The sequence below is a fragment of the Aquarana catesbeiana genome, linkage group LG02 (assembly GCF_042186555.1).
Source record: "Aquarana catesbeiana isolate 2022-GZ linkage group LG02, ASM4218655v1, whole genome shotgun sequence".
Classification (NCBI taxonomy): Eukaryota; Metazoa; Chordata; class Amphibia; order Anura; family Ranidae; genus Aquarana; species Aquarana catesbeiana.
The window spans coordinates 152,030,320-152,053,248 of NC_133325.1; the positions used below are offsets into that span (position 1 = coordinate 152,030,320).

At 43.2% G+C, this 22,929-nt stretch overlaps 1 protein-coding gene across 1 annotated transcript in view; it reads left to right on the forward strand.

Moving 5' to 3' along the window:
• Window positions 1-22,929, forward strand: part of NCKAP1L (NCK associated protein 1 like) — a 382,805-nt gene that overhangs the window by 173,661 nt on the left and 186,215 nt on the right. Inside the window, exons 24-26 of the mRNA XM_073613639.1 lie at window positions 13,321-13,414; window positions 17,023-17,105; window positions 18,989-19,069. Coding sequence (XP_073469740.1) covers window positions 13,321-13,414; window positions 17,023-17,105; window positions 18,989-19,069 — 258 coding nt within the window. The remainder of the gene's footprint in view (window positions 1-13,320; window positions 13,415-17,022; window positions 17,106-18,988; window positions 19,070-22,929) is intronic.

Consider the following 22,929-nt stretch of genomic DNA (forward strand, 5'->3'; position numbering starts at 1 on the left):
TGGTGGGGCAGATGAGCAGGGGATACCGTGGTGGGGCAGATGAGCAGGTGGTAAAGTGGTGAGGCAGATGTGCAGGGTAGTACAGTGGTGGGGCAGATGTACAGTGGTGGGGCAGATGTGCAGGGGGTTACAGTGGTGGGGCAGATGAGCAGGGAGTACAGTGGTGGGGCAGATGAGCAGGGGGGGTACAGTGGTGGGGCAGATGAGCAGGGGGTACAGTGGTGGGGCAGATGAGCAGGGGGTTACAGTGGTGGGGCAGATGAGCAGGGGGGTACAGTGGTGGGGCAGATGTGCAGGGTAGCACAGTGGTGGGGCAGATGTACAGTGGTGGGGCAGTTGTGCAGGGGGTTACGGTGGTGGGGCAGATGAGCAGGTGGGTATAGTGGTGGGGCAGATGAGCAGGGGGTACAGTGGTGGGGCAGATGAGCAGGGGGAACAGTGGTGGGGCAGATGAGCAGGGGGTACAGTGGTGGGGCAGATGAGCGGGGGGGTACAGTGGTGGGGCAGATGAGCAGGGGGTACAGTGGTGGGACAGATGTGCAGGATAGTACAGTGGTGGGGCAGATGTGCAGGGGGTACAGTGGTGGGGCAGATGTGCAGGGGGTACAGTGGTGGGGCAGATGAGCGGGGGGGGGTACAGTGGTGGGACAGATGTGCAGGATAGTACAGTGGTGGGGCAGATGTGCAGGGGGTACAGTGGTGGGGCAGATGAGCATGAAAGGTACATTGGTGGGGCAGATGAGGAGGGGGCACAGTGATGAAGCAGATTTGCAAGGGGGACAATGATCTGAGGTGTGAAGGTGCAGGAATTGGGACTGATCTGAGGTGTGGGAGGATGCAGGATGTTAACTTATCACTACTAAAGTAGTTTACAGCATTTACTTTATAAAAAATCCTTTTCGTGATTGAGAGTGTAAAGTTGACATTTTTTTGTTTGGCACGCTTAATTTCTTTGAAAAGATTTTTCGGCACACTGTGCTCAAAGGTTTGCCTACCCCTTGGTTAAATAATATCACTCAAGGCAGACTTCTGACTACGTATTCCTGGCTAGAGGTGCTAATGCCAAGCAGGATTTATCAGCTCCCCAGAATTCCCAAAAGAATACAATGTTGCAAATCCTTTTTTCATTTATTTAAAACATTTTATTGTTTGTAACGGATGACACCGCCTGCCAGACTCTGATCCACCTCAATAATTAAGCTGCTAATGGTGTCAAAAGGCATTGGAGAAGGATCGAAGTTGGTGTGAGGTGTCATCCTCCATTAACAATAAAGATTATTGAATGAAAAAAAAAAGGACTGAAGCGGTGCAGAGCTATTGCAGACCTTCCAGAATTTTCACCCTGACTTTTTATATCGGTGAAATGAATAAACAGCAGCTGTATATTAAATGCATACAACTTTTGAATAGCGGAGGTGTAAAATGTTTGTTTTTTGGTAACATTGTCTAAAGATGTTTTATTTGCTTGTCTTACCATTTCTTTGCCTGAGGCACTTTAGAAAGCATTGGGCTAACAGTTGAGTGAAAATGCTGGAGAGCATCAAAATGAATTTTAATTTGCTTGTAACTTTGAAATATGCATCATTCAACAATGGTGACATACTGTACATAGCCAATGTGTTTATTTTTATAAACAAGTAATAATTCTTATGCCCCGTACACACGGTCGGACTTTGTTCGGACATTCCGACAACAAAATCCTAGGATTTTTTCCGACGGATGTTGGCTCAAACTTGTCTTGCATACACACGGTCACACAAAGTTGTCGGAAAATCCGATCGTTCTAAACGCGGTGACGTAAAACACGTACGTTGGGACTATAAACGGGGCAGTGGCCAATAGCTTTCATCTCTTAATTTATTCTGAGCATGCGTGGCACTTTGTCCGTCGGATTTGTGTACACACGATCGGAATTTCCGACAACGGATTTTGTTGTCGGAAAATTTTATATCCTGCTCTCAAACTTTGTGTGTCTGAAAATCCGATGGAAAATGTGTGATGGAGCCTACACAGGGTCGGAATTTCCGACAACAAGGTCCTATCACACATTTTCCATTGGAAAATCCGACCATGTGTATGGGGCATTAGAATGTGATGTCTCTGTTTTTGTACTTTTTTGATAGCTGTAACTAAAAAATGTACCCCAAGGAAAGCAATTTAACATGTCCTTTTTTTTTCTTTACCTATTATTTGTCATGTGACATTTTCAATTTGTTCTGTAATGCATTTAAAGTTGCAGTGATACAAAAGACAAAGGTTGTCTGCCAGTGAATGTGGCAACATCTTCATAGCAGGGGAAGCAGATCGATAGACTGTAAACATTTTAGAGCTCACAATGGAAGATCAATACCCTGCTGCATTTTTTTCTAATCACAAATGGAGGATTAATAGAAAGTTTCATTTCATTATGACCTGAAAAGACATGTCAATAAGATAAGCTAGTGTAATTTGCAAAGTATAAGGTGTTTTACTATTTTGAAGTGATGCTATGTAGTGCTACAGTTTTATACCTATTGTAAACACAACAAATGATTTAAAAATAATTTGAAAGTGTATGTAAACCCTAACAATTAATTTCTCTGACTTTACTCCCTTTTGTTCTGTACAAGCGATATGTAGCGCGCCCCCTAAGGAGCCGCAAATAAAAGGTATTCCCCACCCTGCACAGCCAGGCACAGCTCATTTTCACAACACATTTGAGGCAAGGAACAGTCCAGTGCTTTGTTTTCTATTTTTATTAGAGGGTTTAACTTGGATAGGGAGAAGGCTAAAATGGGATCCCCACTTCACTGTAGTAGAACTTTTCAGGGACAGACTTCTTCTGTACAAGCTGTTTACACTTCTCAGCTTCCTCCAGCACACCACTTGCTTGAAGCACTACAACTCCCAGGACCAGCTGGCACCATTAGATTGTAGCAAATGGCCTTAACAGTCAAGTACCATGGGCTCCTTGTTTGTGTAGCAAAGTCCCAGTGCCCAGCTGTCCTTTCTGTGGTTACTGATTCCAGCACCACCTCTTCAGGTACTGCCAGCCCACCTGGATGCAGTTGCCTCTTTTTCCAGCCCTCTTGGCTAAATATCCACAGTCCTCCCAGACTGATTCTGCATCCATCTCAGCCTGCTCTCACTCAGTCCTCTCAGGCTGCATCTCAGTCCTCCCTGACTGTAAAACTCACTAGCCCATCTGGCTGTCTTCCTCCCTGGAGATTTGCCCAGCAGTTTTCTCCTCCTGCTGTCCTTCTGCTCCCATGCCTACAGTCAGGACACCTTTCTGTGTCGTGGAGAGGGTCTCTTACACACCCGAGCTCCAAGACCCAAGCTTTAACCCCCCCTAGACTAGGGGGATACCCCCAAGGGTCTCAGACAGTCTCCTAACACTTAATCTCCAGCTTCCACCCAAACTCCACTGCCCCAGCTGGACAGACCCAGAGTGTTTGAGGGGGTCTGCCCCCTGCCAACCCATCTGTTGGGGATTGGTCAGGGCCCTCAGAATACTCCAGACAGCTCCTCCTTACCTCCACTCCCATTCTTCTGGAAGTTTCCAGGAAGTTCCAGAAGTAGGGGGAGGTCGCAGAAGTGCTGCCCGTGAGTCATTCAGCTCTCCCTGAATAACTTACCCTGACCCAGTTAAAAAACACAGGCTTGGCTGCTAGCCAAGTCTGAACAATTTTCCTACACTAACAAAAAACATATTCTAGCACACTAGAGGGTCGTACAGATATATTTCGAATTTGCTGCAGGGTGGGTTTGAGGTAAATATAGGGGATCAAGGTTTGCAGATCCATCAATATTCAGGATGAAATTTGCTAGATTACATTTTATTGCCCTACTTGACCTTTCAATTGTGGTCAGCAGGATTGGAATGGCTAATAATGAAGGACCCTCACTATAAAAGGGGTGGGCTGCCAGCAGCTGTGTCATTGTGTGTTGGAGAGAAGACCTATACTGTGCTGTATTGCATCAAATTACTGTGGATTGCAGTGTGGTGGGCTACATATTATTTTTACTCCCGGGGTTCACAGTTCAGAGACCCAAGAATCTATTTTAGGGCTACCTTTTATTTTTGTTTTTTTATTTTTATTTTATTATGTCATGTTTAACCATATGTTTTATTTTCTGCTAACTTAAAAATTAGGTTGAGGTTTAGTGCTACACAGTTTTAAATTATTTGGTAGGTATATTTTATTTTATTTTCTCTTGCTACAGCCTTTTTATTGTCAGGGTCTGCAGCATATACTTGTTGCTGATGGAAGCAAAACTGTCCTATGTTTACAGCATGTCATCACATACTTGTGTGTAAGATAGTGTGCATCATAGCATCGTATGTTTACCTCCCCCCTGTTGCCAAACCTACCCTTAATTTAAAAAAAAACAAACAAAAAAAACAAGCAGGTCTAAAGTGAGAGACAGGGGTTCTGTAAGTGAAGGTAGTAGGGACTGGCTGCAATATATAGCATATAAGCATTTACCAACAAGCATAAAGAAGAAAGAGAACATTATATTTAGACATATATAGAGGGAAGAGGTATGTTGTACTGACTGCCAGCCCAAAGTAGGAAAAATTATATTGCAGTTTCCACCGTATTTTGCACATACTGGTGTAAGAGGTGCAAATGTATGATATGTAGGACATGGACTCTATTTAAAATTATATTAAAAAAAATCAGATTTTGATAAAAGTTAAAGAGTAACTTCATTTTATTTTATTTTTTATTTATTTTTTTAATAAAAAACAATTCCCTCTGGGCAAATTTTAACAAATTTTGTTGCAGATTCCTACCTATTTCTCCTCTGAAGAAAAAGCAGTTTGTCCTTTGAATACTGTTTCTGAATGGGAGTGACTAATTATTTTTAATCAGCTTGTGCACTTTCAGGGATCTTATGAGAAGTTGCAATGTCTGCATCCATTTAGAAGTGATTAACCCTTAGCGAGTATTTCATCAAAAACTTTTGTTGCAGAGGATACCTAAAACCTGACTTGTACTTTAGTGCAGAGTACTTCACCCAAGCAGGAAATTACATTTTGGAGGGCTTTTCTAAATGCCTCCAGGTGGCCGTACAGCAATCCAGTGTCCTTGTCACTACCTGTGTACTCTACCTGTGATTCACTGAACTATCAAGCAGTGTGATCTGCCCTGCCTAGTTCTTTTCTGCTGGACTACAGAACACCTGTAGTCCTAAACCACTTAGGGCTCATGCACATGGATGTATGACAGAGGCCTAACTAGAACCTTCAGGGCCTTGGTGCAAGAAACCATGAAGGGCCCCCCTGACCCCCGGGCCATTTCCACTAATTCCAGTGCCCTTTACTCCCACAGCGGGACCCTTTCACTGCAGTGTCTTGGCCCCCCCACGGTGGCAAAACACCCGGGCCTGGTCGCAAGTGTGGTCGGTAGTTTTTTTTAATATTTTTTTTTCCATATAGAGGAGTACAGTGGTTCACAAGCATTCATGTTAATGACAGCTGTACGCTGTACCTGGGCTGCTTGAGCAGATGAAATACGACTTCAGTTACACTGAATGGGCTCAGGTGATCCATGAGCAAGAGCTCAATGTGAGTTTGTCAGTAGTTTTAGCCTGTTACATATACAGATCACATCTCCTAGTTAATAGTGCTTTACGATGACTTCACGATGTTACAATTCCTTTTTATATCAGTGCAAATCTATAAGGCTGCTTAGACTGAAAATTATAGGCTGTGTTATTTTAGTATTTGTGCAGTAAACATCCTAATTGAAGCTGTTGGGTGTGCAGATAGCACTACGGAGAGTGACTACAATCTGCATCATGAAACTATGAAAATGCAAGCTAAAAAAATGTGAGCTTCACATTAAAAATGACTTTTATGTAAACATTCCCATAAGAACATAGAACGCATTGTACCTTCTCTTTTAAAGAGTAACTCCACTTTTGTTAAGAAAAAAGCATTCCTCTCTGGGTGATCTATTTACATTGCAAGTATTTTAACAAACTCTGTTGCAGATTCCTACCTTTTGTTATTCTGAAGAAATAACTCGTTGTTTGCATTAATAAAAGCTGTTTCTTATTACAAGAACGCAAAAAATAAAAACTAATCCTAGGACTTGCTCCAGAATAGAGAGGGATATTTATGTGTAACGCCTGGCCAATAATTTCAACAATTTCTTTGAATGACCTCATCTGCAATGGATTGATATTGCCTGTGTAGCCACATACATGGTGGTTTTCCAGGAGTTTCAACTAATTCCAACCAGTTTTCACCTAAGCATTATGGTGTGAATTAGTAAGTAACATACAAAGATCCGGAATATTGCTGCACTCCTTGGTATCTTTATTGAAGCATTAAAATCACATCACAGGTATGACAGGAACATAAAAGGTTACGCTTTTCACGCTAAAGTCAGTGCTTACTCAAACCAGTAAGCACTGACTTTACCAGTTAGTAAATCAACTCCAATATCTTGGTTTGAGGATAGGAACAGGAGTGTCTGGAAGAAGCCCATGCAAATGAAAGGGTGTTTAAAATTTAGGCAAATCTGAGTGTATTGGCTTGGATAGCTATGTTGTCTGCAAAATGTCAAAATCTTTTTCTATAGGCAATTTAAAAATCTTTCTGACTGCCTAACGCATATGTGCGGTAGCAGGGCAGGTAGGCCTTAAGGCTGGGTTCACACTAGAGATCGCAGCGGCTCACAGCAGAAGTTCGGTGCGTCCCCATTCACAGAATTTTTGGGCTGAATTCAGATCTGAAACCAGTAGCGGCCGGTGGTAATTTTTTTAACCCCCCGGTCAGTCGGGTGGGTCTGGTGCACTTACCCCATCTATGGTGGGCAGCTCTTCTCCCGGGCTTCACCAGTGGCTTCCCTTGCCCGGCAGGGGTGACGGCTTTCTCTTCCCCTGCTCTCCATGGGCATCTTGGCGGCTTCTTTTTCCTCCCTCCTCCTCGGCGGCCAATCGGAAAACGGGTTTCAGACCTGCTTCTGATTGGCTGGATTGAGGATCAGTGTTTCAATTCTTTCACTGTTGTAACACCTGGGTGGGCTCCTGGCGCAATGCTCTGCGCCACGAGCCCCTTCTATTTTGAATCCTATTAGAGCCTCTGGCTCTAATCAGGTGCTTTAAGAAAACACCCCTGCTGCTGTAATTCACATGCCCGGTGTCCTGAAAGGGGCCAGATGCATGAATAGGGGGCGGCAGTGTCCTGTCAAAATATCCGCCGTGGATAGAGCATGGGGGTGGCGGCCGTGGATAGAGGGGGCGGCGCTCTGGCACCCCTAATGGACAGGCCACCACTGCCTGAAACAGACCAAAAGACACAAAGAGCTCCTGTGCAATTTCCACCAGAGCCACTGTGGATATGTGTGAACTGGCTCTATTGAGAGCCAGTCGCAATCTCCTGCTATGCGAATTGGATGCGGAAAAAACCGCATCCAATTCACAATAGTGTGAACCCAGCCTGACACTTATGTGCCACACATATGTGTTCATGGTGTTCTTGTGTGCTGAGAACATGCTCCTTGCACACTTCCAGCAAATTCACTTAGGTGACACTGACAGTTCCTGGTCTCGCTCATGAATAGGAGTCAGTTTGAGGGGCTCCAGACCACATGACTGCTGTGGCAGCCAATCACAGTGGTCACATGATTGGGAGTTTTGCCTCTGCTTCCCATCACTCAGAACCCCTTAAAGGTCCATCCTTAGGCTTTGGCAAGGGAGTTAAGGTACAAAACCTTAGATAAAAGTTAAAATAAGGGTAGAAAGCCACACAGCAGACAAAGGGACGGGGATAAAACACAGATTGCTGCATACCAGAATTTAGCTTTAACTTCTCCAGTTTAGTAGCAGGGTGTCGTGGGAAATTATTTAAAAATTTTAGTAGATCTGCCTTCACAGGATTCATTGTTCATACAGTAAAAACTAGAAATTCCCCTGCTAAAAGCCCAGCGACAAGAGTACAGAAAGTTCTTTTAGTACTACAGTACTGGACTGATATGGTAATTGTGGAATAGAGGAGAAATTATAGCTGTGCAGTGTGCAGTCCTTCAGAGACTTCTAGCTGGCAAGTGTCACAGAATTATACAGAAGTGTTTTAGGCTTTTTTGGCAGACCTTCCACTTTCAGTTACAAAACAAAACTGGCAGCAATAATTCAGTAGCATAAAACAGCAAATTCTGAAATGAGACACAATTATCTTATTGAGATATTTATATATAAAAATAATAAACAATGTAATCATTATAGTTTATTTTATTCATTTGTATAACTCCACAACAACACTTTGAATAATATATAATGGTCAGTGGCGGCCTGTCCCCTCTCTCCTCGCCACCCCCTATATGCAGTGGATAGCATGAATCTATCTACGGCCTCCGCAGCCGCCCCCTATTCATGTGTCTGGCCCCTTTCAGGGCACCGGGCGCATGAATTACAGTGGCCAGGGTTTTTTTTTAAGCACATGATTAGAGCAAGAGGCTCTAATGGGCTTCAAAATAGGGTGGGCTTGGGTCGCAGAGGATGCGACCGGAGCCCAGCCAGGTGTGTTGCAAAAACAAATGCATATTCGCTGTTGCAACACTGACCCTCCTTCCGACCAATCGGGAAGCAGGTATGAAACCCCTTTCCCGATTGTCCAAAATGTCAGGTGATCCTATTGGACGCCTAGCACCAGGAGGAGCAGAGAGGAGACGCACCGCGGAAGCTGCTCCAGGAGAGGACACTGGAGCAGCTTTCCCCGAGCCCGCCAGGACTTAAGGACAGGGTTGGAAGATGGCCGCATCAGCTCCAACCGCTGCTCTCACCGCCCGAATCCAGGGGGTGGTGGGGGGGGGTGAGTATGCTGGGGGTGCTAGTGCTGCTCAACCGTAGGCTGGGGGGGGGTTGCTTGCCGCCCCCCCCCCCCAAAAAAAAAACCCCACCAGCCGCCACTGATACTGGTATATTTTTTATTTTTTTATATTTTTTATCAGCTCTTTTTGCCAAAAGATCTTACAATTTAACTTGGTTGATTTACTAAAGGCAAACAGACAGTGCACTTTGCAAGTGCAGTTGCACTCTGCAAGCGCAGTTGCTCCAGAGCTTAGTAAATAAAGGGGAACTTTGTTGACCTCCATTATCCAATCATGTGCAAACAAAAATGCTGTTTTTTATTTTCCTTGCATGTGATTGGGTATTCTTTGTAAAGTTAAGCTTTACCTCATTTACTAAAGTCTGGAGCAACTGCACTTGCAAAGTGCAGAGTCTATTTGCCTTTAGTAAATCAACCCCTTTTCCTCTACCATAGTCATGCAAACACACAATAGTGCTAAGTAATCTAACATTGTATCTTTAGGCTGGGGTAAGAATAGGGTTTAGATACACTTCTCCACAGATCATCATCTCCCGATATAGTGTACAATACATGTTAACACATAATTTAGTTTACTTCATGCTCCTCATACAAAACTTATCTTCCTTCAAACTTCATTCAGGAATTCAGTAAACCATGGTCAATTTCATCAATAATCCATTAAAACAAAGTCAGAGTTACTTTTCTGGTGTCAGGGTCACTTGTTAGACTTATGCTGGCCATACACTATACGAAAAATCGGCCGAACACATTTTCGAAAAACGAACGTTCGACCGTGACCGCAAACGATCGTGCCATCATGTAATGACCGATAAATTGTTCAGTGGACATGAATAAATAATTTTTTGTTCGTTTTTTTACATATACCTAGTGCAGACAGTTCGGACGGGAAACACATTAACCTTGCAATTTATCGTACGTTCGGCAGAAATTTTCCAAACTTCCCGTTCGTTTTTTTTCCACAAAAACGTCACAAACGATTATCGATTTGTGCCCATTAACTTGCCGAAAAATGAACGAAGTGTCTATACGAACGATTTTTCGGCCGATTTTTCGTATAGTGTATGGCCAGCATAAGTTGTTGTTTTTTTGGGGTCGCTGCAGTCGCACTTGTGACTGGGCCCTGACCCGGCATTCCCCCTGCACCCCCGGCTGTCCGTTTAACATGCAGGGGGGAGGTGGCGATTGGCAGCTCTATGGTGCCTGTGAGCCGCGGGATCTCCCTGTGGCTTGTAGTTACAGTGGAGAGGGGAGGGGCCTTTGACCCAGGCATGTATCGGCTTCAGTCTTCAGTGAGTCGCTCTGCTTCTACACTCTTGATGATACATGCCCGGGGCAGAGGCCCCTCCCCTCTCCAGTGCATACAGTTGGAGAGAGAACTACAAGCCCCAGGGAGATCCGTGGACACCATAGAGCTGTCGATTGCCGCCTCCCACCTCCCCCAGGTGGGTACAGAGATGTGCTGGGGATCCAAGGTGCATAGCGGACACCAGCCAGGTACAGGGGAACCTCTGGAAGGGGGGGTGACTGTCTGAGGACCCTGATGTAAGGCGGGCTCTCTGGGGACCCTAAGGGAAGGGGGGCCTCTGGGGACCCTGAAGTAAGGGGGGCCCTCTGGGGACCCTGATGTAAGGAAGGCTCTCTGGGGACCCTGATGTAAGGAGGGGCCCTCTGGGGGCCCTGATGTAAGGAGGGGGTCTCTGGGGACCCCAATGTAAGGAAGGGGCTCTCTGGGGACCCTGATGTAAGGGGGGCCCTCTGGGGACCCTGAAGTAAGGGGAGGCTCTCTAGGGACCCTGAAGTAAGGAGGGGCTCTCTGGGGACCCTGATGTAAGGAAGGGGCTTTCTGGGGAGTCTGATTAAGGAAGGGGCTCTCTGGGGACCCTGATGTAAAACGGGGGGCTCTGTGGGGACCCTGATGTAAGGAAGGCTCTCTGGGGACCCTGATGTAAGGAGGGCCCTCTGGGGGCCCTGATGTAAGGAGGGGGTCTCTGGGGACCCCAATGTAAGGAAGGGGCTCTCTGGGGACCCTGATTTAAGGGGGGCTCTCTGGGGACCCTGATGTAAGGGGGGCTCTCTGGGGACCCTGATGTAAGGGGGCCCTCTGGGGACCCTGAAGTAAGGGGAGGCTCTCTGGGGACCCTGATGTAAGAGGAGGCTCTCTGGGGACCCTGAAGTAAGGGGAGGCTCTCTGGGGACCCTGATGTAAGGAAGGGGCTTTCTGAGGAGCCTGATGTAAGGAGAGGCTCTCTGGGGAGCCTAATGTAAGGAGAGCCTCTCTGGGGAGCCTGATGTAAGGAGAGGCTCTCTGTGGAGCCTGATGTAAGGAAGGGGCTCTCTGGGGACCCTGGTGTAAGAGGGGGGCTCTCTGGGGACCCTGATGCAAAGGCACATTCAACTGGAATGTAACTTCTATTTTATATGGATAACTGTAGAGGACTGATTATCTATAGTGAGACATTTGGGCAGGACCGGGACAAGGGGTCGGCAGGAGGGACGGCTGCCATGGGCACAATGGTTTATTGCTGGGATGGGGGTGCCCTGTGCCAGTTGTTTCTGTTACAAAGCTGACAGAAGTAGTGACAATGATATCACTGCTAACCCTAAGGGAAGGGGGGGGTGAAGTTTTCATCTTTGCCCTTGGAGCTGGATGACCTTGTCCTGGCACTGCATATGGGGGCCCATTTAAACAGGAAAAAAGAGGGGGAGGTGGGGCTAAGGAGAAGCGAGTTGGAGTAACAAAAGTATCTAGTGACTGACTCCTAATGCTGACTCTCCCCTCTGACACTTGATGCTGACAGTTGACAATGACTGTTAACTCCGACATTTAACAACAGATTTTGACAGCTGACTATGACAGAAGACAACTGATTCTCAACACCTGACTGTGGTTTGATGGATTATTGATGGGATCAACCACTGTTTGCTGGATTCCTGACTGATATTTAAAGAAACAAAAACAAAGGTTTTGTATAATGTCCTATAATGTTCGCTACTCACTGCCTCTGAGCTTGTTACTTCCTACAACATTACAAATACTGCAAGCAGAGTGATCACAGATTTTTTAAATATTACCGTATATTGTTGCTGTATATTATAATAGGAATTGTAGACTGTGGACTGGTAGCTACTGTTAGGTCTGCCTTACCATACATACACATTATAAAAATATGTGTTTATGCAGGTCAGTGTATATAATTCTGTTCCTATTGCAGCTACTTTGCTGTATTCTGATTTAACAAGGACTCTGTTGGTTTTAGTATCTGGCCAAAACGGCATTTAATCGTTAGGAGGTAAGGTTGGGAGTTTGATGGGGGTTAAGTTTAGGGAATTAGGGTAAGGAGGCTGAGTTTGTGAGTTAAGTCACTGGAATAAGTAAGTTCTGGAATAATAGTAAGAGGATTAAGTTTCAGTTCCCTTTCACCCCACATGTGAGGCCCTTTGTGGAATCTTGATTGAAAGTGGATCACATAAGACTAAGTTGTTTGTCGATCTATGCAATGCATGCACATTTCCCCAGTGTTCTAGACCTACAGTGTTGTAGCCCTGCAATGTTTTAGCTCTGCAGTGTTTTTAACCTGCAGGTACAGAAAAATACATGTTGATCTGCCAGAAATGCATGCAGCTCTTAATTTTTTATTGTGGGTTGAAAACACACAGGGGTTGACTTACTAAAACTGGAGAGTGGCGGTTAGCTCGTCACTACGGGTATGTGTTACTGTGAAATTTATGCTATTGGCAGCTAAGCTCGCCATTGTTCGCTCCTAGAAGAAGCCTGCAATATCAATCTCTATGTTTAGGCACAAGGGGGGAGATTTACTAAGACTGGAGAATGCAAAATCTGGTACAGTTGTGCATAGAAACCATTCAACTTCCATTTTTTTTGTATTAAAGCTTAATTGAACAAGCTAAAGTTAGAAGCTGATTGCTACCATGCACAGCTGCACCAGATTTTACACTCTCCAGTTTTAATAAATCAACTCTACAGCATTTTTGTGGACTAAATGGTGTCAGCCCTGCCCAGTGTCTTTAGCTAAGCCACTCAACCACTCTCCCTGTGGTCATATCCATAGGAAAGGAATAATTGATTTGTAGTCTAAGATAAAAACAGGGAGGGCTATGTAATGTTTTTGAGATTACACAGGCATAGCACAGGGCAGCTCTGAATTTCTGAGAAGATCAACAATTATTATATTGTTACACAGCGTTTAGAGGACGATATTTTTTGCATATATAATAAATGCTTTGAATGGCATATTTACTAGAACAAAAGGTAACAAATAAGAGAGGTTCATTGTTATGGTTTACATACACTTTAAGGAAACTGAGGAGATTTTCTAACTTCAGCACAGTTGCAATGGTTAATGGGTGGCAGTTCAATTTTTTGAATATCAATTTTGCATGGAATTACTCTTTAATGTAACATTGACATGCATGAGCCATACTAATTTGCATTGTATAAATGACTGTGGAATATGTTTTTTTTTCTGTTCCAGAAACTGGTGCTAGAGAATATGGATGTGCTGGTACAAATCAGATCAAACTTTAACAATGCGGAGCTGATGCCATCATTGTTATCCAAGCTGAGCTGTAAGTCACTTTCTGGCTTGGATGTTTCCAGCAACAAGGGACTTGGCACAATAGATGTTCCTTCACTTGGCTTTTTCAGCCGATAAAACTACCATTCTGCTATTTTTAATAGACTCTTGTAAGCAATTTAGAGATAATCCGTCACCTGCAAAACACTCTTGGGCATATAGCAGTTCATTAATTAGAAAAAGGGACATATTTTGGTAAAGTCAAACAATGAACAAAATAACTGTACTATGTAATAATAAACCTACACTGGGTAATGCCTGGTTGAATAGTTCTCTACTGAATCCAGGCACATTATTGTGTGGTGTCACTCTACACTGCTTCTATATAGCTGATAGGCTGCTCTTTACACTGCACATTTTCCACTCTTATTACTTGGCAAAGACTGACCACATTTAAAAAGCGATTTACACTGTAAATAATAATAAGTAATTTTTGCTTTGTATAAAAGTGATTTCTGCTGTTTATCAACCATGCAATATTTTCTTATATAAGACAGATTTGCTTGAATATTTATGATCACAGGTAACTTAGGTTATTTAGTTAAAGTATTGAGGATTACCAGTGATGATTTACGTATGTGTAACGTATGTTGCCCGAAGGCTGTGGGAGGAGCTCTTGATTGGACAGGTTACAAAACCTGTCCTGTTTGCTACTGTTCCACCTGCAACCCCAGAGCACCCAATAAAGAGACAGTATGCGATCGGTCTAAACTACGTGGCATGTTCACCAATGCCAGGAGTCTGGCAGACAAGATGGGAGAACTAGAACTACTGTTGTACGAGGAGGATTAAGATTTTATAAATTACAGAGACTTGGTTTGACAGCTCTCATGATTGGCTGGCAACCATTTTAAGGGTATTCCCTATATTGCAGGGATAGAGAGGGTAAAAAGGGGGAGGGGTATGCCTGTATATCAAAAATGATGTACAAGTGAATGTGGGAGATGACATCACTAAGGGAGCAAGAGAGGAGGTGGAATCCTTATGGGTAGAGCTACAAAGGGAGGAAACTAAGGGGAAAGTAATACTGGGAGTATCCTATAGGCCCCCTAACCAGAGGAAGGAGGTGGTGGTGGACCTCCTATCACAATTTGGATTAGTGCCAAGAATGGGAAGTGTCATTATAATGGGGGATTTTAATTATCCAGACATAGACTGGGTGGACTAACTAAACCCCTCAATTTAACTGTTTCAAAAAACAGTTATTCTTCTGGCATGCCAAGATTGCTAATTGTCACATTTGCTTGTGCTCTCAACCAAACTGGCAAACCATCAAATAGCTGGTGTCATAACTTATCACATGTGCAGCATCATGGCAGTTACAGATCAAACAGAAGCCAAGATGGCAGCTTCCTTGGCTGAAAGGGATAGGAGAGTTTAGTTCCACTTTAACACCCCTTTCACACTGGGGCGATGCCTGCGTCAGCAGTAAAGCACCGCTAGTTTTAGCCGTGCTTTACCGCTGTTATAGCAGCGCTTTTCAGCCACTAGTGGGACACTTTTAACCCCCGCTAGCGACTGAAGAAAGGGTTAATAGCACCCGTGTTGTGGCGCTACCGAAGCGCTTTGCAGGCACTTTGACAGCGCTGCCCATTCATTTCAATAAGTAGGGGCGGCGTGGGAGCGGTGTATACTCCCGCACTGCTCCAAATTTCTGCTTGCAGGACTTTTTATCCCGCCCTGCAAGTGCACCGCCCCAGTGTGAAAGCACTCGGACTTTCACACTGGGGAGGCATGAAAGGTTCTTTTCAGGCAATATTTTTAGTGCTAAAATGCCTGAAAAGCGATCCAGTGTAAAAGGGGTCTTAAAGGTGTTAACTAAAGTCCATTTAAAAAGACATGCCCATCTAAGACTACCTTGTCTACAAAATGATAACTTTGTTGTGCAATTTCACAGATTGTCAACCTGTTGAAGGAAGTAGAAAAAAATGACATGATCCACAGGCAATATATCTATGTTACAGGGGAGGGAATAAAAAAGAAAACTGCCATGTTAATGATAATGCCAGACTGGCTGATATATGTGAATATTTTTCTTTAATTTTGCATATAGTTCCACCATAATTAACTGCTCCACAGCTTGATACACGTCCCTGCAATCTGACAGTGCTTAGTGTACTTCATTTTAAAATTATGTAGAGACTTCATAGAGAAAAAAAAAAACAATACAGTCCTTAAATGCTAAAAATGACAGTCCTTAAAAATCATTATCATGTCATAACCAATGTTTGTAAATGTCTGGACCCCAGTGCAGCTGCCAACCTTCTGGAGAAAAGTAGACATCAAAAATACACAAATAAGCAGTGCTCAGTGGGACCAGTAAATAAAAAAACTATTATGAATGATATGCTTAGTCAAGTCCATTTTTTGAATGCACGCTAAAATTAAAAATTAAAAAATACAACTGTCAGATGAAAAATGAGATGCAAAAATAGAACTTAATAGGAAAAGCTCATAATCATCGTTGAAGTACTCCGAAAATTAATAAATATGATACCGCCATTACTCCAGATGACAAGGGGTTAGTGTCAGCAAGTGTGTTCCAAGTACTGGTCTGGTATAGGAAACCCAATGGCTCAATGTGCAGGGAAAATTCAAAGTAGAGAGACGCCGCTCTCTATACTGCAACTGGTGGCTTAATTATGGATGTCAGTCTCGCTCTGCTCCAGGTGGTATATTGTAGACCGTTTCACCACTAGACAGCCAAGGTAAGCAGGCTGATCAGGCGAGCTGGAACCTGGCGTCTTGGAGAGCGCTCTGAATGGCGCAAACTGAATCCAAAAGCTGGAAGGCAGGGTCAGAACCCGATACGAGGAATCACAGAATGCTGGGCGGAACGGAAACTCAAGTCACGGTTGCCACGGCAACATTGAGCTTGCGTTCCGGTACTGGTCCATTCCAGACCGGTACTTGGAACACACTTGATGACACTAAGCCCTTGTCAGCTGGAGTTATGGCGGTATAGTATTTATTAGTTTTTGGAGTACTTCAACCATGATTATGAGCTTTTCCTATTAAGTTCTATTTTTGCATCTCATTTTTGATCTGACAGTTGTATTTTTTAATTTTTAATTTTAGCGTGCATTCAATAAATGGACTTGACTAAGCATATCATTCATAATAGTTTTCTTATTTACTGGTCCCACCGAGCGCTGCTTATTTGTGTATTTTTATACTTCATAGAGACATACAGACTATTACTGTCCCCTTAGATTCTAGTTTAGATGTTCAGATTTAGTTATTGAATTACTTGTTCCCACACACGTTCCTGTGTTCCATTGCTGTACATGTTAAACTGCAAAGGCAGGTTTCTCAGTCCAGTGTTTGCTGGAGAAAGGTATTCAAGTTTCATTCACACTTGGCTTCCAGATGTTGAAGGGTATTCAGTGGGTTTTCTATAAATTTCAGATATATGTCTTAGCTGGTTCTCTAGAATGGGTTAGGAGAGCTACTTTTTGTGATATGTTACATATGCAGATGACATTATTTGTTATAAAAGTTGTGCTATGACTGATGATCTATGATTTGTAATGTTAGATTTTTATTATGCTATTGTGATATTTGGTCAAGATTTGAATCCATGGATTTTTGACTCCTCAGCTCCAGAAAACTTGCTGAAAAGGATGACCATTATTGGAGTGATTTTGTCTTTCCGTTCACTGGCCCTGGAAGGACTTAGAGAGGTAAATAGTAAAACAGAAACAAGAATGTAAAACTGCATTTGGCTGTCATGGCCATCATTTGGCTGTCACAGGCCACCAGTTCCCAGCTGTAAGAAAGGAAGCAGACCTCTCCACTGATAGGATGATAGCAAGCAGAGAGTGAAACCCACATCAAACCCACTGACTTTCTAGCATAATACAGCTCCAGCCTTTGAAATCCATTATAGGCAATTATTCTAAGGGCTCTTGCACATGGTCATAAAAAGGGGGCCATTTTTAAGGACACTGAGGCATTTTTTACACATCTGAATGCAGCTCATTGCTTTCAATGGGCCTGCATTAACAGATGTGTAAATACACTATATTGTCAAAAGTATTGGGACACCTGCCTTTACATGCACATGAACTTTAATGGCATCCCAGTCTTAGTCTGTAGGGTTTAATGTTGAGTTGGCTCACCCTTTGCCACTATAACAGCTTCAACTCTTCTGGGAAGGCTGTCCACAAGGTTTAGGAGTGTGTCTATGGGAGTGTCTGACCATTCTTCCAGAAGCGCATTTGTGAGGTCAGGCACTTATGTTGGATGAGAAGGCCTGGCTCGCAGTCTGCACTCTAATTCATCCCAAAGGTGTTCTGTCGGGTTGAGTTCAAGACTCTGTGCAGGCCAGTCAAGTTCTTCCACCCTAAACTCATTCATATATGTATGGACCTTGCTTTGTGCTTTGTGCACTGGTGCACAGTCATGTTGCATCAGGAAAGGGCCATCTCCAAGCTGTTCCCACAAAGTTGGGAGAATGAAATTGTCCAAAATGTCTTGGTATGCTGATGCCTTAATAGTTCCCTTCACTGGAACTAAGGGGCCAAGTCCAACCCCTGAAAAACAACCCCACACCATAATCCCCCCTCCACCATTATTTATGATTTGGACCAGTGCACAAAGCAAGGTCCATAAAGACATGGTTGAACAAGTTTGGGATGGAGGAACTTGACTGGCCTGCACAAAGTCCTGACCTCAACTCAATATAATTTTTTTGGGATGAATTAGAGCGAGAGACTGTGAGCCAGGCCTTCTCATCCAACATTAGTGCCTGACCTCACAAATGCACTTCTGGAAGAATGGTCAATTATTCCCCTGGACACACTCCTAAACCTTGTGGAAATTCTTCCTTGAAGAGTTGAAGCTGTTATAGCTGCAAAGGGTGGGCCAAATCAAATCAATTTTGAACCTTATGGACTAAGACTGGGATGCCATTAAATTTCATGTGCGTGTAAAGGCAGGCGTCCCGATACTTTTGACGGTATAGTGTATCAGTAAACTAGCGCCACATTACAATCAGTAAAAAAAAAAAAAACTGTGCTACATGCAAATACAGATGTAAATCACGCCCCCTATGATATTTAGCATTGTGGGAGGTAGACCCATTTTCATGAGCATTTTTTGGGCAGGAACTTTCTGCTAGAAAGATCGATTGTTCCTACATCAGTATTATGTGCAAGTACCCTAGGACTGGAACTGTACTGTACTGAAAAAAGTACTGTGGCTCAAAGTGCCATACTGCAACAGCCCACCAGGAAAGGGGCTTGTTTCTTTCTTGCTGAAAGTGGAAAGAACCTTTAAATGCTGATACAGTAGGGGTAGCCTTGAGTTATGTTGTGGTTTGACACCTTCCAATGTACAAACTGTATGTAAGTTGCAATTAGTCAAACTTATATACAAAGGTTGTTCATTGTAGAAAACCATATTCTTCTTTTGTAAATAATATTTAGTATGAAATAGTATACTTTTGCACTAAATCATGGATTTTTTAAGGACACAGTAAAGATATTTTCAGTGTATTTTATTTATATATAATCAGCCTAATAAACCTGTAATATTAGATTGCATTATATATTTTTTTTCTTAGGTATTCACCAACCACTGCGCATATTTGATGAGCCCTATTGAATTTTTAAAGGACTTTGTCACCCCTGATCTTGACATTCAGGTATGATAATACATCTGTTTTTACATTAGCCTTGTGTATAGAAACACAGCAAAGTATTTAATGGCATACTACAGTTTTTCTCAATTACTAGCAAAAAATTCAAGAAAATAGTCTAGTGCTCTTCTCTTTTACAGAGAGAGGCATGCCATAATCTCTTACCTATTAATAAACTTGTGAGTTGAACATCAGACTACAATGCCTTATCAAACTTTGTTGACTAAGACCTGGCTTCCTCCTCATAATCACAGAATGTGGCTCAGATGTTTGTAAATGCAACCTCTAAGGGCTGGGTGACAGGACAACAGCCAAGGTTGGGTGGATCAGGAAATACAGAGACTTGGAGTGGACTGTTTTACTGTTTTGCCTTCTTGTGTACCTACCTGTCTTTGTGGCATTAGTATTCCTGACATTAAATACATTTTCTTAAGCAGATGAGTCTCAAAAGCTAATTGTGATCTGGTCAGAAGGGTAATGCTTACTACAATTCTTAATTTTCCACTAACTAATTTTTCATTTGCATTAAAGGGGTTGTAACATCTCCAGGTTTTTCACCTTAATGCATTCTGTGCTGCAGCTGCCCCCCAGAGTCCCCCTTTTTCTTACCTGAGCCCATCCGTTCCAGCGATGAGCACAAGCCCAGCATCTCCAGCCACTGTCTCCATCTTCATTGGATAGATTGGTAGCAGCAGGAGCCATTGGCTCCCGCTGCTGTCAATCAAATCCAGTGACACGGGAGTGGGGGGCGGAGCCGAATCCTGCTGTCCGTATCCATGGATGCAGCAGCGGGACTTGTGAGCGCACCCGCACGGGTGCTCTCTGTGGGGGCACCCGATGAAGTGGAGGAAGGCCACTGGGGCACCCCAGAAATAGAGGATTAGAGCTGCTCTGTGCAAAACCCTTGCATAGAGCAGGTAAGTATAACATGTTTGTTACTTTAAAAAAAAACCCTTTACAACCCCTTTGAAGTGGAGATTCACTCTCTCAATCAACATTGATTATTTTTAATCTTTATGCTGCTAGCATTAGTAAATAGATAGGAAACTATATTATGTTTACTTGTTTTAAACTTTATTTTACTTTATTTATAAACTTTATTTATCCTGGTTCTCCTCCTACCTATCTCAGCGCACTTTCAGTGACACTTACAATTCCATCTCCTCCGCTCCTCTTCCTCTCTCTGTTGGGGTACCCCAAGGTCTGTCCTTGGGCCCCTCCTATTCTCGCTGTATACCTCTTCCCTGGGCCAGTTGATTCCATGGCTTCCAATACCACATTTACACCGATGACACCCAGATCTATCTCTCCACTCCTCAACTCACCCCCTCGATCTCCTCACGGATCTCCAACTTACTGAATGACATATAGGTATGGATGTCACACCACTTTCTCAAACTCAATCTTTGTAAAACAGAGCTTGTTATATTTCCTCCTTCCTGTCCCCCCCATGACTTTACCATTAAGATCAACAGCACAACCATTGGTCCCTCCACACATGCCAGGGTGCTGGGTGAAATCTTTGACTCTGACCTCTCCTTCAGCCCCCACATCCAATCACTGGCTAAATCCTGCCGCCTTAACCTCTGCAACATCTCCAGAATTCGACCCTTTCTGACTAATGACACCAGAAAGCAACTTATTCACTACTTGATTATTTCCCACCTTGACTACTGTAACTCTCTCCTTAATGGCCTACTCTTATGCAGGCTATCCACCCTTCAGTCTATTATGAATGCTGCTGCTAGTCTAATACACCTCACTAACCGATCCGTGACTGCTGCTCCTCTCTGTCAATACCTTCACTGGCTTCCCCTACCCCATTGTATAAAATTCAAAATGCTAACCATAACATACAAGGCCATCTACAACATCGCCCCCATCTACATCACCAACCTCATCTGCAGATATTGCCGTAATCGTCCCCTCCGCTCCTCCGCTCCTACCAGGACCTCCTGCTCTCTAGATCCCTTGTTACCTCCTCTCATGCTCACCTTCAGGACTTCTCCAGAGCCTCTCCCATCCTCTGGAACTCCCTGCCCCAGTATATCCAATCAACCCCTACCCTGTCCACCTTTAGGAGATCCCTGAAAACTTATTGGGGGAAGTAAAAAATGGGGAGAATAGAAGGCGGGACTTTGACGAAGCACACGGGAGCAATGGAACAAATTGAATAAATTTCAATTTTTATTCAATTACCTATTACCTTTTGTACCACCACACCCTCCCTTTAGAATGTAAGCTCTACGAGCAGGGCCCTCCCGTCCCTTCTGTATTGAACTGTACTGTAATTGTGCTGCCCCCCCCCCCCCTCTACATTGTAAAGCGATGCGTAAACTGTTGGTGCTATATAAATCGTGTATAATAATAATAATAATAATTTTACATTTCTTCAGTTACTTCCTGGTTTCCATGCCTAGGCAGATGCTCATACATCCCAGGAGTTTTCAGGAGCAGAGGAGGGCACACCCTCCTGCCTGCATGCCTGAGGTAAGGGAAGGTGGAGGTCAAGAAGTAAATGCTACATGAATCATCTGCCTTTACTCAAGATGGCCACGGACAGAAATGCTAGGGGGTGTTTTTCACAGTGGTTTATCTGCATAATAATGCATGGAGCTATGGATGGATGAGGGAGTTTGCTTTAAATATTTAAAATGTATTAAATAGCATTTTTGTTTTGTGGTGCTCAAATGCAGTGTAGTTCCACTTTAAAGCTTTGAAAGGAAATTGACTAAGTTTATAAAGTTATATTCCTTTTATTTTTACTTCTATATTTTATAAGTAAACATTTAATACACATTTCCATACACCAGTGTGTACAGTGCATGCTGGGCCTGCTAATAAGAAAGCTGAGCACTGGTTGCGCACTTGCTGACTGCTCCTGCAGACTAATTAGGGAGAACTTTGTGGAGGGGAGGAGGTATTAACCTCTCTTGAGTCACAGTCAGCTGTGTATCTAACCTGAGATCCTGTTATTCATGTTTGTACAGCACATTGAATATCCAGCAATCTTAAACCCTAGAGCTACAAAAGGTTTCATATAAAATATTTATAGTCAATTTTTCATATTTTCCTTATTCAACTATATACATTTTTAATATACTGAATATAATAAAGAAAATATACGCAAAAAGCTTACACATTCTCTTTAGGTCATATGCATGCAGAACCTTTTGTAAAGCACTATGAGTATTTCTATGAACAGGGACTTCATTTAAGCTGATATACAAAATTCTACTTAAATAAATATAGAGCTGTTCCCCCCAACAACTGATTGTTATGTTTCATTTATAGTGCAGATTATAGAATGATATTGCTTTATTTTTGCCCCAGTGTCAGCCCCATAGTACACCAATAATAGTCACGGTGAAAAAAATCTCACTATGTAAAGGCAATTTAGATATTGCAGTTTGACATAAACAAGCATGGGGGTATATGTTGGGGGGGGGGGTCTAAGTGCTATAACACAATCTTGAAGATATTACTTTCTGCTCGCAATGACAACTTACTTGATGAGACCTTCAGGAACTCTGTCTTCACTGTATTGTGTGTTCTCTGTTATTTCACACTGTTTATATGACTGGCTGAAGCTGAATAACCTTGGAGATCTATTCAAGCAAACAGAAAGGTAGATTGATGTTAAGTACATAAGGAAAGGCACACATCTACACTGTGACTGACAACTTTTCTATGGACACAGCGGACACAGACTGATGCAAAAGCACTCTGTGTGCCATCATTTATCATAAAATTTTATAACGAAATCCTGAAAAGCAGATTTTTGTGAACGCTCTCATAACATTACCTGACTTCTCTAGTGATTGCTAATGATCACGTTTTTCTTTGACCATAAACTATTGATTGAA